Here is a 14,964-nt window from a genome sequence, read left to right as displayed (position 1 = left end):
CCATTGAACTGCATAGTGTAGGACGTTAAATTACTGCATCCTAATACAATGCAGGACATAAAACATCACCTCTACTGCAAGTTTACACAAAGAACAAAATGTTACCCAAGCATGTGTAATGTCAATAAACTGATATCGACTTCCCCTGTGTTTGTAGCAATGCTGGGCATATAGATTGATATCCTGTGCATAATTAACCCTTGCTGTGTAGAGTCTCTTCAGATAGCGGTAGTCATCTCTGGAATGATAGATGATGCCATAAAACCTCTCTCAGTCTGCCTGACCCTCCTCACCCTCTCATTTAGGGCAGTAAATACATGTGAAATGGGCTTTAATCCCAGTCAAGCAGAGTTTATGGCCTCTGGAATGATCTCAGATAGTTACTGCAACACAAAATGGTGTGTGTGTGTATGTGTGTGTGTGTATGTGTATGCGTGACTGTGGGCGGGTTTTTCAGTTAGAAATATTCCTTCTGTCTCACCCACAGACAAAGCAAGCAAACAACAACAACAAAAAAAATCATATACTGGTTACGAAGACTGTGGAATAATGTAGAGACAGACAAATGGGCAAGAGGGAGCGGCTCTCTTGAAGCACCATATAGGAAGGAAATAATAAATCGTAAGTGTCATGTTGTGACATATAGGTGCAGACTGCAATTGAACACTTTGTGGCCTCCTGGTGCCAGTAAAGTTAAAGGTGTTCTTGACAGTGTCACTGCTCTGTGATGCTGAGCAGATGCTGCTGACCCATTTTAAAACACTGCATTCCATCACTGTGCTCACAGTATTCAAGGTTACAAACAGGTTTTTTTGGGGGGGAAATGAATTTGAAAAATATCAGCAGAACTTTTTTTTCGCTGGGGGGTTTATTTTATTTTAGATTGCCTTCTCTGCACTGCTATTTGCAACCAATTTATGCCTATAATGCATGAGATCAATAAACACATTTGTTATTGAAAACACAAGTTAGTTCTGTTCAGAATAATATAGTGTGATCGATAAGTCTTGAACTATACACCGATGGCATAGCAAAGCTTGTAAACAAAGCCACTCTCTCTCTCTCTCTCTCTCTCTCTCTCTCTCTCTCCTCTGCACTACGCTACACACTCATTCACCCTGAAATATATCCCAGATTGCTTTGCGGCTTGTGTTCTGCAGCAGGTGTCCTTTCTCAGTCATATATCTTCATTTGGTGCTGCTGCTCCTGCTCTTAATGACAGGAGGTAAAAAAAAAAGAGAGAGAGAGAGAGAGAGAGAGAGAGAGAAAAGAGAGAACATATCACCAAAGTCTTTCCTCCCGGCATGCGCCTGCAGCTCCATCACTCACTGTTTCTTCAGCTCTTACAGCCGCTGTGCTGAATAGAAGGCCCCATTACCTCAAATCAAATGAAATATGCTTGACAAGAAAACTGACCCATTTTACAGTCAAGGTGTACTTTCCCTCCAAACGTGTATGATCAAGGAAAAAAAGGAAACATTTGCTAAAACTTACAAAATTGCATCACTTACCGAACACTTTTGTGAAAGATCGGGCAGCCATTCATCAAGTCAGCACACCATATATCCAAAATAATGAACCAACCCAGATGTGCTCAGTGCAGATAACCACAAGTGTTTATGGTATGAGTACTGAGAGCTGCCATTATTTACATGCAGCATGCTTTAGTTTAGCTTATCAGCACTCATTCTGCTTCCGCTGCTTGTTCTTCCCGCTTATATATTTACTATTCTGAGGTGTTTCATAGGAAGCTTGCAACAGCTAGGTATAAGAAACATGAATGCCACGTTAGGTGGAGGAAAAAGTATAGTAAATTAACATGTTTTCCACAAAACTAGTGATTGCTAGGTGTAGATAAGACATACAGCAATTGAGTTCAGTATGTGCACATAGGATATACAGATTATTTGATATAACATATGAACTTGTTTTCTACACTTACCGTCCACTTTATTAGAAACACCTGCACATTTCACTTCTGAGATGTTTTTTTTTTTTGCTTATCACAGTTGCAAAGAATGACTATTTGAGTGTCTGTAGATTTCTCTCATCAGCAAGGTGGTTGCTTATCTCATCACACATGATGTTTTTTGTTTTTTGCACCATTCTCTATAAACTATATGTGTGAAAATCTCACATGTTTAACAGTTCCTGAAATACTCAAGCCTATATCCATGCCCCGGTTAAAGTCACAGAGATCACATTTCTTCCCATTCTGATGTTTGTTGTGAACATTAATTGAAGCTTGTGACATGTATCTGTCTGATTTTATTCATTGTGCTATTGCCACATCATTGGATTATTAGATAAGTGCATGGATGAGCAGGTGTATCTATTAAAGTGGACAGTGAGAGTATATTAAGGCTGGATTACAGCAGCTATAGATGTACAGGTTTATCACATTTACTTCTGCAACAATACTGCCATCTGCTGTTTGGTCTTCTCTAATTGCATGTCTGTTTATTGCACTGTAATACAGTATTTTTTGCAGTCCATTATTGTGTATTACTGCTGCCTCACTGCTCCATATCTGTCATATTTCCAAAAACATGCCGGTCAGTGGATTGCCTACCTCTAACTGTGTGTCTATTAGGCATGTAACACAACAGCACTAGATATATCTGAGTCTATTTATTTCTCCAAACATCCACATCTGTACCTGTATTCAGATGTAAAGCAACTGGGTGTGGCATAAACAGTTTTTATATTAAATTAATACATCTGGAACCACTCGAGGGCCGGGGGTAGTGGTTTGGGGGAACAAATGCCAGCACTCAGCATATGGTCTGTGAATTGTGACTCTGACAGTTCCTCAATTACCACTCAAAATCAGAACTAGTCTCAGCTAGATTATTATTGTTTTGTTCCTGCATAGGATATATCAAAATATTAAAAATCCTTCCTAAGCAGTTACTAAGAAACAAGGTCTTTCTTTGTCCCACAATATTTATATCTTACTGTTTGGTTGCACAATAAATAAATAAATAAATAAATAAATAAAAATAAATAAATAAATAAATAAATAAATAATAATTCACACTCCTGCTTGTGTGACTTTTGCATTGAATTTTGGAGGATCTCAGTCCTAATGCACACCTCTAGACACAACCAGACGCCATCCCTCCAATTTCTGTACTGCTTATTCTATATCCTACACAGGCTCACGGGGAGCCTGGAGCCTAGAGCAAATCCCATGGGACAAAGCACAGTGCAGAAGACACCCTGGACAGAGCATGCGCGCACACACACACACACGAGAGACAATTTAGAGATGCCAATCAGCCTACATTATGTCTTTGGACATACCCAGAGAACACATTTTCTCCCCTTGAAATGCGTATGTTATTTATCACAATCTCCTGGACTTCCACGTTACCAGGGATTGAATAACAAGAACAAAACCAAACTGTAGAAATGAAAACAGTTTATTTGCAGCTGCAATATGATGAAAAATAAATCACTCCACAACAGTTTCGGATCTGGTTTGTTTTTATTAGCATTCAAACTGCAAGAGGACAGAATTCCCCAAACTACAGGTATATTAGGGGTATCGGGTGTATTTGATGTTTGTCCTCTATGTTTTCACAATCAGTGAGATTTGCAGAGAGATATAAAATGTGCTCTTTTATGTAGATGAACAAAAATGTGCAATTCTATGAGCTCTTCACATTTAAAGAGTTAATGTTTGGAATGCTACAAAAAGATTTTAATGCCACACACTCTAATAGCAGTCTATTTACACAAACCAGTGGCAATGACTATAAAAAAATTAACTATGGGATGGCTTAGTTAATTACACCAATCCTTTCATTAAAAAGAAAACATTAAAGCTCTAAATCCACTGTTAACCCAAGGTGAAGTGTGGGTAGTGTGCAGTGTGTCACAATTAGGCACAAAATAGTTTAAACCTGTTTAAAAATAAAAGTATATTCCTTTTTAAACATGGTAAAATGGTCTTGTATATTCATATGCATGGGCCAAACAATAGAATCCTTTCTCACCACAATTCATTAATAAATCAGATTAAATTTTGTCACTATAGAGACCCAATAGTTACACATTTCATTACACCTTGCACCTGTAGTTTTTTTTGTACAGACATGCGAAACATTAACGGCAGTTGTTTGTCATTAATTATCAAGTGATCTAAGATAGTGCATTCCGGCTTGTAAACATATTTTAAAATTATTTCAATAATGTGTAGAATTGGGCAAGAAACAACTAACTACTTATATGTCCAAAATATAGATGTGAATCATGTTTTTTTTTCATCAGAATTTGGTATAAAGACAAATCAAGCAACTCGAAGGTGTTGCCTATGTACATGTCACACTTTAAAAGCACTTGTGTATGCATTACATTTTCACAAACAGGGTGTTATTGAGGCATTTTTAGAAGTTGCAACTATATACTTGGAGCCTGTATTTTTTTTTTTTTTTTTTTTAAGCTATACAAGATTTGTAGATCATGAATGCTGATGAAAAGAGATACTGGACACAGGGAGAATCCCCCCCTTCATTTTCCAATGCATTTCTATGTACTTCAGTCTATACTTTGCTGCAATGTGAAAAAGACAGCATGATGCTGAGTGGATGACTGGGATATATCAGGCACCAGTTTGCTTAAGCAAGCTACAAAAAATTACAACATTTAGCATTGCTGTACCCCTGCTCGATTTTAATGAGGTAGGCCTGGTATACCACTGCGTTCATGATCTCGTTCTGTAAAGATAAAGGCAAAAAAAAAAAAAAAAGGACGAAGAAAAGAAAAAGTTGAATGAATTACGATGACTAAATTACAAACATGTATGTTAACCTCATACGCATCCCTAAAACATTTCTGCAACAGCCCAGAATTTTAAAAATTGCACTTGATTCAATCTGACTCTTAAATAAAGCTAAATGAAAAACATACAGAATATATCAGGGTGAAGTGATAGACTCAACACAACTTCTATACTTCTGCCTGGGATTATCTGTCCTGCTGGTCAGAATTAGGCTCTCCCTCAGATGGAGTGTCCAGTACTGGGTTAACAAATCCCTCGAACTCCTCGTCACATTGCTCACTACTGTCTTCAGCATGTGCACTGACAAAGTCATTCTCCCATTCCAGAGCGTTGGAGTCCTCAGAAGCAGAGGCTGGCCCACTGCCCAGCGCTTTACCAGCAGGACCGAGTGCAGCTCGCAGGATGTCCTCCTCTGTCTTAGAGCGCTCCCACGCAGCACCCGTCCGATTCATACCTACATAACATAAAATAAAATGCCTTTTTAGAAGCTGGATAGTCATCTTGCTTTGTACTTATTCTTACTGTATGTGCTCCTGCTCATTCATGTCATCCAATGCAACAGCAGCACAATGCCGAAAATATGCAAACGCAATTCAAGACAGTTCAAGACTGGAAAAAGCTGGTGAAGTTTTTCTAATTTTCAAGCGTACAGTTCAGTGGAACAACTAGAGTGTTAGATCATTTCTAGTCTATGGTATGGTCCAGAGGGAGAATAAGAAAAGAAGAGGCTGAATACACTCAGAGAAGCTTTGTAATACTTTGTAAATAAATAAATTGCTTCATCAGTACAGAGGCCTTTTCTCATCCTATACCCTTCCTGGCATCAAATATACAATATGAGCTTTTTTTCTGTAAATTCCTGATTCCACCATGATATAACAAGGAGTGCTATAGTAATTCTTTCCTCCTTATGTCAGAGTTTACAACATATCCCCAACGAGTCTGGACTTGGATATGAGTGCATCTTAGTAGCATTCTTTATTGCTGTTTTTGTGGACTTAAATGAAGTGCTTGCACAGACAGGGTTGGAGCAACATGAGGTATAATGTTAGTAATCTACTGGCACAGTGTTTATTTATAAGTGCACTCTGGCCCAAATTTGAGCTATCAACATCCACTCTTAGCACTGATGAAGGCTTCAGACTTTAAATCCTTGTCCCCATTTCTTACAGCCCAGTTATGTGAATGTACAATAATTGCATCACTTCACTTTCATTTAACTAGAGTGGGGAAGAGAAAAAAAAAAATCAACAGATCCTTAAAAAAACATTTAACAGGTAATATTTAAATATTAAATAAACAATAGATAGTAATTAAAAACACTGTTTGTATCCTTTATTCTCCTACAGCAAAACAACAGAAGCCAAAAGAAATGATGCTGATTCCATCTGTAGCCCAGAAACTAAATCAAAACAACAATGCCAAGGCACAAAATACAACTACAAAATAAGTGAGTTCCCTGCTTTGGATAACCAGCCATACTTTTTTGTTAAGAATGCTGAATTTTGGAGGCTAATAGACAAATATTATGCCTCCTTACAAAGTACCTAGTTTTCAGATATACGTCTACCTGAAAATAGTTGCTGGACACATTCAGGACCAGATGGATACAGATATTCCAGCTCTCATTTATACCACTGAAAAACAATCACCTGGTCTTTTTTCCAATCTTCATCAGAGAACCCTGTCCCCACTGTAGCCTCAGATTCCTGTTCTTAGCTGAGTGGAACCTGGTGTGGTCTTCAGCTGATCAAGAAAGCCTTCCTGTCTGCTCAGACCAGCCCTGGCCATTCTCTCTCACCACTAAGGAAGCTCACGGGATGGTTTTTTGTTGTTGTTGTTTTTGTAGATTTTGTGAGTGAAAAATCCCAGGTGATGTACACTTTCTGAACTACTCCAACTAGCCCTTCCAGCAACAACAGCAGATTTTCCCCCCATTCTGATGTTTGCTGTGAACATTAACTGGAGCTCATCACTACTGATCTGCAGCTGTTCAAAACTGATTTTGATTTAATGTATTATGCTACTGCCACATGATTGACTGACTAGATAATTACATATAGGAGTATTCCTATTAAAGCAGCCAGTGAGTATATACTGTATGTATATAGAAGAATCTCTTTATTTCTGCCACATATGCATTACAGTGAGTCTTTTCTTCGCAAAAACCAGCTTAGCAGTATCAGAAAAGTCTTGAATCGGACATTGCTGGAATTTGAACCAAACAGCTCCTGTTTACTAGAAGCGACTAAGCCACAGCACTAAAGAAGAAAGCCTACAGTCTTCTGATCCATAGTCAAACACGTTATCTCTTGTGCTACTGACCGACAATATAGTGGCCATATTATCGTATGCATACTATAGTGTTTAGTACATTATAGTATTCAGCGTATGCATATGATACTTATATCATGTTCATGTGATCAGTAAATCTATATACATATGTATAGACTAAATTTGTGGTTGGCTGTTTGGTTTTAAGCCTTATAATATAACTATTTAATGTCAGTCATGTAAGAATTCTCAGGTACAAGAAGGTTAAAAACAATTTTCTTAAAAACAATTCTCCTCATGCAGACATCAGTACTCTGAGTTAGCACAGAAATAGTTAAGGCTTAGCAATACTTATGCAATAATTCTGTCTGTAATAGAGAAGCTCTTCCTCACCCTCCTCATCCTCCCACTCGAGGTCAAGCGAGGTGGCATCATCATTAGTGGAGCGAGTCCTGCAGGTGAAATCCCAGCTGCTCTCTGTGTTAGGAGTCACCAGATTTGTCTCTGAGGACAGTCCTGGACATAGACACAGTACATGAATATTACTCATATGAGGAATTAAATATGTGATTAATGCTACATCTCCACAGTGAGCTTATACTAAGAGGAAGGTATCCAATGTCGGTCTAAGGCTTCTGATGTCTGCAAGCTGATCCACCGATGCCATTTTAGTATTCAAGTTCAAGCTGGTAAGTATTCTCTCCTCAAGCTCCAAGCGTGAGTTCCTGAACAGTCTTAGGTTTAGCAAAACAGATAATACTCTGAAAGATCACATGTATGTATTCTAACGTATTTAAAGTAATTTTTACAATCATATGCAGAATGCAGTTGAGAGGGGGTGACTGATAGGACTAAGTATTCGGAGTAATCTCTGCACTCTTAAAAACCATCTAGTAGCTATGACATTATAATAGCTGCATCCAAAATGACCTACTACACTGTGTGCACTTACCCTATGCACTCTACTGTCTAGTGTATACAATTTAGAAGGATAGTATCGCCTCAAATGGAAGACTAGGGTTTTTTTTTTTTTTAATGGAACACTAACAGCTTTTCCAGCCGACAGCAAATGACCTCTGGCCTGTAATGCGGCGCCGCTTTAGAAGAATTGGGTGAATTTTTAAAATGTTGGAAAATATATTTGTAAGATGTCTGATCCACCTGAGTGTTCTCAGCCATCTTGACACTTTTTTCTCATCCAGCATCAGCACCTTATATCCCCCTTCTTCTGCTGTAAACTGTCCTTCACCTTCAGCTGGGAAATCTGCAATTTTTCTGGTATATTGCTTATTGTGATGTCTAAGCTAACTCATTATATTAACAAACGAATCTGAGTTAAAGTGATTGGCTGCTAACATATCCTATGTGAGCTTGACCATTTGCTCATTTTTAAACAAACGAAGAGCATATCTAAGAGCACTTCTCCAGATGGGTAGAGCTAGATATACATCAAGGGCAGCAGTGATTTTCTTTAAAAATGGCTTGTAAATGTTGACTGCAGTCCATGTCTATTTTCAAGTGGAATCTTACAATCACTACTTTGAGGGATAATATCTGCTAGCTTGCAATTAGTAGCTCATTTGGGGGTGGTGTGGTTTTGCTCAATACACTTTTACAGAGCAAGAACAAACTGTCACTGTCCAATCACTCGGACGGAGAGGACTTACGGCTACTGCGGAATGCCTCTGACTGAGCCTTCACATTCTGCAGGTATGCTTCGAAGTCTCCTCCCGATGGCTTGCTACAGAAACACACACAGTGCATTCCTTTCACAGATCTAAATAAAGGTCTATTGATTAGAACATTTTTGCACAAGTTTCTATTTTAGTTTAAAAAAAAAAAATCCACATACCTCATTAATAATTGACGACAAAACAAGACAGACCATTTGTCTTTTCTTTTTTTGGCCATTTCCCAATTCCCACCTACAACCTAGCTCTCTCCATCACATTACTGACACTGAATCCATTAAATATCCACATTATTCCTGCTCTCCCCAATGTTGTGCTTCTTCAAGACAGTTATCCCCTTTCCAGAAAAGTACAATAATGCTAGATACATAGAGGTCCAGCTTTCCTCAGCGCTGATATCGATAAAATGATATATGCTCTGGGTGTCTCAGATAGAACAGTGTGAGAGGAGCTTTCACACCATTAAGTCTTACACAAACTGGCTACATAACAATATTCATTTTAAGTGCTGTGTATATCCTGAGTGCCTTAAGCTGATGTCTAGACATGCATTTCATCATACCCCTGACCAACTATATGTAAACAGCACTTCCTTTTATAAACCGTGCAGAGGTTTTCTCTGCTTTAACACCTTTATTTTCAATTATTCCTTTTTTCAACAATTTCAATAACGACTTTATTTACACGAAATCCTGCACTCCACAATATTACAGGGTATTACATAATATGTTCATGTCCAAGTGCGACTCATACTTACTGTTTGAGATGTGAGCTGCTGCCCTCTGCCTCGCTTTTCTTCTGTGCAAGCTGCTGCTTCCAAAAACACATACGACTTTAGTAATGACAGCCTACTGAGACAGATGGCTGATCATAAATTTGCTCAAATTTCACACAAAACAGCCACATTACATTTAATTACAACATCATATTTCCATTTTGTGGGCCCTGCAGACTGAAATATGCATAAATGGGGGGAAAATATAAAAAAAATGATTGCAAATAAGGAAACAAGCAACATAAAGAACAAATGTTCAAGAGGGATAGGGAAATTCTGTTGTACTTATATTACTAATATTTATTCCCTAAATACAACAGCAGCAGGATGAAGGACAGGAGTATGGCAAGAGGATAAGAGAAGGGCTGGGCGTGCTCAGTGTGGACGCCTCACCTCCTTTAGTTTTCGCTCCCTTGCGAGCCTCGCAGCCTCGCGCTGAGCTGCGACTATAGCCTCCTCTTCTAGCCTTAACTTCTCCTCTTGTGCCACTAACTGGGCAGAAATAACACAAAAACAAAAAGGGGGACAGTAACGAAACCGAACAAAGGAACATAATGAATAGCAGGAATGAAAAGCAATAAAAAGCAACACAGACTGCAAATGGAAATAAAGAAAACTAAAAGGTAGGCTTGTTAAAAATTCTGTTATGTTTTGATGAATTTTAAAAACTTTTAATTATTTTCTGAAATTGGACCAGGTATGGTAATCATAGACAGTAAAAAAAAAAACTAGAGATTATGTGATGTTCGCATGTCTTTAGGATTTTTACTTGTATTAGATTAACAGCAGTAAGAACAAAAGGTGAGGCACAGGGGTAACAGGCCATACCTCTGCATTCAGCTTCTCATCGATCAGTGTCTGCTTATCGGCAATAGCAGCATAATGCTGTTCCTTCAGATGGCCAATCTCCTCCTCACTGATGGGCCTGAGCCAAATACAATAAAGATCAGACTTCATAGCCCTCTTGAGACTCCATAGTTTCTACATCTCCAAGTTATATATGCCAGAAGAGCTCTGACCGCATTGTTCATTCATCATGCATCATCACTCTCACTTGCTCAGAGATGTGCTTTATTAAAAATCATGATGGAATGGTCTGGGTATAACAGTAGTTAATCTACTAAACTATTATGTACACTTCTGCAGCTCACACTTTATTGTTTGCTTCATGTAAAATCCACTGCACGTTAAAAGACATCCAAAATTTAGCTTCCATGGTCCTTAAACACATCACTAACAGTTTGCTAATGAATCAGGTTGTTCCTATTCTAAAATCTTAAATATTCACAAAGGCCTTGCCCACTATCAGCTTCATAGCTTGTCTGAAAGTGGTTCCCTGAAACCAGTTTGGTCCATAAACAGCTCCCAAAACCTGGAATACTGCACACATTCTGTGACTGTTCTCTGATATTTACTAATCCAATTACTAATCCAAAAACAGGAAACCCATTAAGGCTGTGGATACTCAACTTTTTGATATTTTATGTTTCACCTATCTCGTGTAACCATTTGATCCTGGTCAGGGTCCTAGTGTTTCTAGAGCTTATCCCAGGAACAGGATCCTAAACAGGAAGTCGATTGGCAGTCAATCACGTGGCACCTCTTTCACATCTAGGGATAATTTAGTGCATTCAAATAATATAAGTATGTTCACACATACCGACTCACAGTGACTCATACTGACTCACAGTGACTCATACCGACTCACAGCGACAAACTGACCGGAAACCATTCAATTTTTAATGCGAGTTGGCAACTCCTGGCTATATGAGCAATACCGACTGCTGCTGACTAGATGTGGCTGTGTTCAGCTATGCGAAAGACTTGAGAAAACTTCATGGAAATATGGAAATTCATCTCCTATGACACGATTCATACACACACACACACCCCGGTGAATATTTTTTACAAACGTTTTCCCTCCAGAATGTTTCATTTTAGTGGCAAGAAAACTGATTTGGAATGCCAACTGTGTTACCCAATGATATTCAATTCACTGAATTGTTCATTGTACAGTGCTTTTAATGTAGACAGCTGCACAAACTAGGTTCACAGAAATATATAAATCTGGGACATAAACTATACTAGTGATGTGTCATTCATGAACGATTCGTTCATTTTGAAGACTTGGGAGATGAACTAATCGTTTCTGTTTCCGGCACAGACCACATAGCTGAGGTTTATGGGGCTGTCACGTGATGAACGAACGAACGACTCGAAGCCGAAGACTCAGGAGATGAACTTATCTCTTTTTATGGTACAAAATTCATGGTTTCAGCCTATGAGAATGTGACGTGACCAAAGAAGGAAAGACTAGGACGGGAGGTGAAGTAACCTTTACAGACTGCATAGCTTAAAAACCCTGCTAAGCAATGAATTAATCATTTCTGTTTCCTACAATTTGGCCTTTATAGTTTTGTATTATTCTAAATGTGGTCAATGTTTGTGTAAGTAGATGTGTCAAGGTAGCTGGCTATTAACACGTAACATTGCAATTATATTGTGCTGAAATTTGGTGCCACAGTCTTGAACAAATGTATTTCATTTATCTACTTTTCAGTTACTGCCCTTGACCTAACTTGACACATTTGAGACAAACAAGGATACATTTTGAGGAAAATGGCTAACAGTGTAGCCAAAAAAAAATAAATAAATCTACATTCATCCAAAACCAAAACCCTGTGGTGAATAAAACAGCTACTTATTCATAACATCTCCTTCCTGGAATTATCGACAAAAACCGACACTTCACACCCACGCTGCACCTATACACACATACTGTACTGTATACACCGATCAGCCATAACATTATGAACACTGACAGGTGAAGTGAATAACACTGATTATCTCCTCATCATGGCACCTGTTAGTGGGTGGGATATATTAGGCAGCAAGTGAAAATTTTGTCCTCAAAGCTGAGGAAAAATGGGCAAGCGTAAGGATTTGAGCGAGTTTGACAAGGGCCAAATTGTGATGGCTAGACGACTGGATCAGAGCATCTCCAAAACTGCAGCTCTTGTGGGGAGTTCCCGGTCTGCAGTGGTCAGTATCTATCAAAAGTGGTCCAAGGAAGGAACAGTGGTGAACCGGCGACAGGGTCATGGGCGGCCAAGGCTCACTGATGCACGTGGGGAGCGAAGCCTGGCCCGTGTGATCCGATCCAACAGACGAGCTACTGTTGCTCAAATCGCTGAAGAAGTTAATACTGGTTCTGATAGAAAGGTGTCAGAATACACAGTGCATGATGGGTCAGGGCTGTTTGGGCAGCAAAAGGGGAACCAACACCAATATGAGGCAGGTGGTCAAAATGTTATGCCTGATCAGTGTATAACCTCATGGTTCATATAAACTGTGTGAAAAGAAAAACTCCATACCTGGCACAACTCTGGGAACTCTCACCCTGAAAGAAGAACCAACATTATTATATTAATATTATAAATAATATTATAAAGCACTATTCTCAAGAAGTGACTTGACTGAAGGGAAATGATTCAGTGCTCACCTCATCGCTTTCTACAAGGTTCTCAAACTGTAATAACAATAAAAAAAGATGAGGTCATTCTATGCCAAACAAACAAACAAACAAACAAACAAACAAAAAGGAGAACGAATTAAATAATAACTTGTGAGACCTCTATTGTATAGTGCTCTCCAGTTGTGCCACTTCTGAAGTACTTAGACCTGTGGACAAGGAAGAAAACAAAAACAGGAACACGTTTTACTAAAGTATTATTATTATTATTATTAAATTATAAATATCACGGCCGGCAGTGTGACAGCAGCTAATGGCTACTGTTAATTATGTAGCTAGCTGACTGGCTAACTAGCAGGAGGAGGGCTGGGTTACGGGGCGTGGCTCTGTTACTATATAACACGTATGTTAGCTAGCTAGCTGTCAAATTAAAGGTAAAAAAAAAATAAAACACAGTCATAGCAACTTAATGTTCTGTATGAAAATAAAGTCTTGGCGCAGTATTGGCTTGCTATTTATTTTTCAGTTAAACCTAAACGATTCAGATTCAGAACCTAAACGATTCAGATTCAGTAGCTGGGTTATTCACATGTTTCTGTAATGATTCTGTCAAACAATGTCACATTACATATAAAGAGTTAACAATACTTTTATGGTCATTTCAGTGATCGAAGGTATCTATCACACTCACCCTCCTCCTCTCTGGATCCTGTTCGCCTCTCTCCTGAATACCCCAGTGCACTGAGTCCAGCAGTTCCCCATGGCATTGTGTCAAAGTACAGAGAGACAGACAGGGAGCAGATCAGATATCAGCCTCTGCTTTCCCATTCCACACAGATCTCCCTATCCGCTGCACGGAAACATGGCCTGCGCTAAGAGAACAACACACTGGAATACATTTCAGATTACTAATGAAATGACTCCGCCGGTTGGCTGCTAGAACTTGTTTCATACAGCAGATACATCCACAAGGCGGGTAGCTCTGGTGGCTGCTAACCTATTGTTTCCTCTTCCTGGCAAATGACACGTGAATAATGATTAACGACGGAAAGCCGGTTGGCTCAAATCATGCGCCACCGTGAATCACCGCTAGGGGGAGACAAATGTCAATATAATTCCTCGAAATAATTAGAATCCACACATTCGTTTATGGCATCTATTATTATTGTTTTTATTGACTTTTATTTATTTTTATTTTTTTAATACTTATTTGCTGTCCCTGTCTAATAGAGGTTTTTCTCTCAGAAAAGTTATTTTTATTTATTTTATTTTTTTTAAAGATAATTTTAGACAGTACTAGTGGTGTAGGTAGATGTGTGGCAACTACCAATTTTGCTTGGTAACTCAGGCTGCTTAGCAACTGTATTGTTAATTTCACACGGGTGGTACACAGCTAAAATAGTCCTTAAAAGCCATGTTCATGGAAATCCACAAAGAAGCAATATAACTGCTGTTGGATCTGCTGATTTACTTTGACTTAACATCACCCAGTAAATATTGTGTGCAGGCATTTGAGCTGTTTAAGTAATGACTGTATTGAGAACATAGTGGGGCCATAGTGGTTAAGGACAGGTATGCAGATATCTTCAGATTTTCACCGAGAGAGAGAGAGAGAGAGAGAGAGAACAGTAGGGATGCCGTCCACACAGAGTGTTACTCTACTCTGCTCTTTCTAGGAAAGAGTGAGACAACTCTGCTCCTCTTATAGCGATAGAGCTGGAAAAATGTCTCAGTAGGCATACTGCCCTTTTTGCTCCCAATCTCATACCAGTTCTTCCTCTGAGAAAGTAATTTACTGTATATACTGCAGTATACAGTTTAATGTACATACACTGATACTGATATACAGGAAGCTATATTAATATATCACTTCTTATACAAATGTGGCAATGACTAGATCTAACAAAAAGGTATGTGGTGGTTTAGTGCTTAAGGTCTACTGATTGGAAGGTTGTGAGTTTGACTC

General features: G+C 38.8%; 1 protein-coding gene across 2 annotated transcripts; it reads right to left on the bottom strand.

The window, feature by feature from the left end:
* Positions 1 to 3,471: 3,471 nt before the first annotated feature.
* Positions 3,472 to 14,014, bottom strand: ap1ar (adaptor related protein complex 1 associated regulatory protein). 2 transcript variants are annotated; one of them, XM_058397605.1, is made up of 10 exons: positions 13,690 to 14,014; positions 13,159 to 13,207; positions 13,029 to 13,055; positions 12,901 to 12,926; positions 10,355 to 10,451; positions 9,920 to 10,018; positions 9,509 to 9,561; positions 8,728 to 8,801; positions 7,454 to 7,576; positions 3,472 to 5,240 (listed from the first exon to the last, which is right to left on the bottom strand). In XM_058397605.1, the coding sequence occupies exons 1-10, from the start codon at positions 13,758 to 13,760 to the stop codon at positions 4,972 to 4,974; spliced, it is 888 nt and encodes a 295-aa protein (XP_058253588.1). In that variant the 5' UTR covers positions 13,761 to 14,014; the 3' UTR covers positions 3,472 to 4,971. The 2 variants fall into 2 exon arrangements, with proteins under 2 accessions (XP_058253588.1, XP_058253589.1); XM_058397606.1 differs by lacking the exon at positions 9,920 to 10,018.
* Positions 14,015 to 14,964: the final 950 nt, after the last annotated feature.

This window comes from Hemibagrus wyckioides, linkage group LG08 (genome assembly GCF_019097595.1).
Source record: "Hemibagrus wyckioides isolate EC202008001 linkage group LG08, SWU_Hwy_1.0, whole genome shotgun sequence".
In the NCBI taxonomy this organism is placed as follows: Eukaryota; Metazoa; Chordata; class Actinopteri; order Siluriformes; family Bagridae; genus Hemibagrus; species Hemibagrus wyckioides.
This window is presented reverse-complemented; position numbering and strand designations above follow the sequence as displayed.

Bases quoted from the DNA above. Each gene is read 5' to 3' on its own strand.
- ap1ar (XM_058397605.1), bottom strand. From the start codon at position 13,760: ATGGGGAACTGCTGGACTCAGTGCACTGGGGTATTCAGGAGAGAGGCG. The intron at 10,452-12,900 runs GTATGGAGTTTT...TATTTGGCTCAG, and splicing joins AGTTCCCAGAGTTGTGCCAG to GCCCATCAGTGAGGAGGAGA. The intron at 8,802-9,508 runs GTAAGTATGAGT...GTGTTTCTGTAG, and splicing joins AGCAGCTCACATCTCAAACA to CAAGCCATCGGGAGGAGACT.